Here is a 1,633-nt window from a genome sequence, read left to right on the forward strand (position 1 = left end):
CAGTAACTTTGAGACTCATTAGAAATGACGCAGCAGTAGTAACAAAAACCCACATGGTTACTTAGTGTCCGTTCAGTGTTCTTATGTCCTCCACTGCTTCCATGTTACACAACGGTAGCATCGAGCGATCCAAACTGACACCCATCTGTTAATCAATATTCAGTAAAGACATGTTTGCAGCAGCCTTTCAAGCTACAACACATCAGTGGTTCATTGTGTTTCAAACATTAAATATCACAGGTCACCATTACGAAGGATTTCACTGTTAAGACTATTTGCTTGCACCAGTGCAGACAGCGGTCCACTGTGTGCTTGCATGTCGTGTCCCACAGGTACACCTATTGGAATAACACCAATGTAGGAGCATTGTGTCTCTGCCTGAGAGACTGCAGACAGCATCCCTGAGCAAACACACTGCACAGGAATGCAGCCGACACTGCGTAGGTGCATCTACACACAGCAGGGCTATTTATGTGTGTGCGTAACCACACAAGGAGGGGAGGTATAAGGACGCATCAGTGCTGACTGCGTACAATCAGTGGTCACATTACTGACGGCAGATTATCAGCGGAGTCAAGCATGGATTGAGGAGGATCCCTCAGCTGGGTTTAAGCCGAGGCGAGGACAAGAAGTGACAGCAGCGAGGATCAATATTCCTCTGAAAGCTGGCTTGTGCTTCGTGTGATTTACGTGTGAGGGTGTCTCGTGCAGCACGGGCTCCATGCGTCGTAAAGAAAATGCATCTTTCTAAGAAAAACGTGTCCTTGGTGGCAGCACTAAAGACAAGTTGATGATGATGAAGGTGAAAATGAGTTTCAATGGGGAACTTCTGCAGTTCGTGTAAAGACACAGTCTTCTTCAGGGCAACAAGGTGAGATGACACCAGACGATGACAATGAAGTAGAGGGGATGGAGTTAACTGGTCACCGACTGGTCAACGAGAGCGATAAATGGGTCTAGCCTGGTACCTTGCGCTTGCGTTCAGCCCGTTCCCGGGAGCGCCTTCTCCTCTCTCTGGCTTTCTCCAGAGCCTTCAGATCCGGAGGTTGGTCCATTTCAGACCTGGCCTTCTTAATGTGAGCAGCAGCGTGAGCCATGGCTGTCCTCTCACTGTTTGCACACGCAGAAATCTACAGCTCTTAGATCACTCAGTGGTCCTCTCAGAACGCTAGCCTCATTAACAGAAGAGACCAGCCGTCCAACGAAACAGCCCCCTCTCCTCTCCAGGTGACAAAAACGGGAAGAAAACAGTTGTGGAATCCTCCACTGTCTCTCTGCAAACACTGTGAGTGGCACTAGCAAGCCTGCCTCCCTGCTGCCTGTATAACTGCATCTGAGCCCAGGATGGAGAGAGAGGAGGGGTTGCCTGGCACACGCCACCAAGAGGTAAGCTGGAAGACCAATAGAGAAGCCGGGAAGAGGCAGAGAGGCAGGAGGAGAGCGCTGCCCCTCCCTCCACCACTCGGGCTGCAGAGGGAGCAGCAGATTCTAAGGGAGCTGCTTTGGACCACACTCTCATTATACGACCCCCCTCTGCCAGTAAACCAGAAGGGGAGGTAAACGCAGGGGGAGGAGCTGGTAACAAGGAATGGGAGGAGATACAGAACACGGAAGTCAGTGTGTGTCCTTTGGA

The 1,633-nt window shown here is 50.6% G+C and overlaps 1 protein-coding gene across 1 annotated transcript in view; it reads right to left on the minus strand.

The window, feature by feature from the left end:
- LOC102305450 (ankyrin-2) overlaps positions 1-1,340 on the minus strand; it is a gene marked incomplete in the record, with an annotated part of 122,025 nt that extends 120,685 nt beyond the window's left edge. Inside the window, 1 exon segment of the mRNA XM_042228208.1 lies at positions 969-1,340. Within this exon segment, the coding sequence (XP_042084142.1) occupies positions 969-1,097 (129 nt within the window).
- Positions 1,341-1,633: the final 293 nt, after the last annotated feature.

This window comes from Haplochromis burtoni, unplaced genomic scaffold (genome assembly GCF_018398535.1).
Source record: "Haplochromis burtoni strain Fernald_Lab_line unplaced genomic scaffold, NCSU_Asbu1 Contig_311, whole genome shotgun sequence".
Classification (NCBI taxonomy): Eukaryota; Metazoa; Chordata; class Actinopteri; order Cichliformes; family Cichlidae; genus Haplochromis; species Haplochromis burtoni.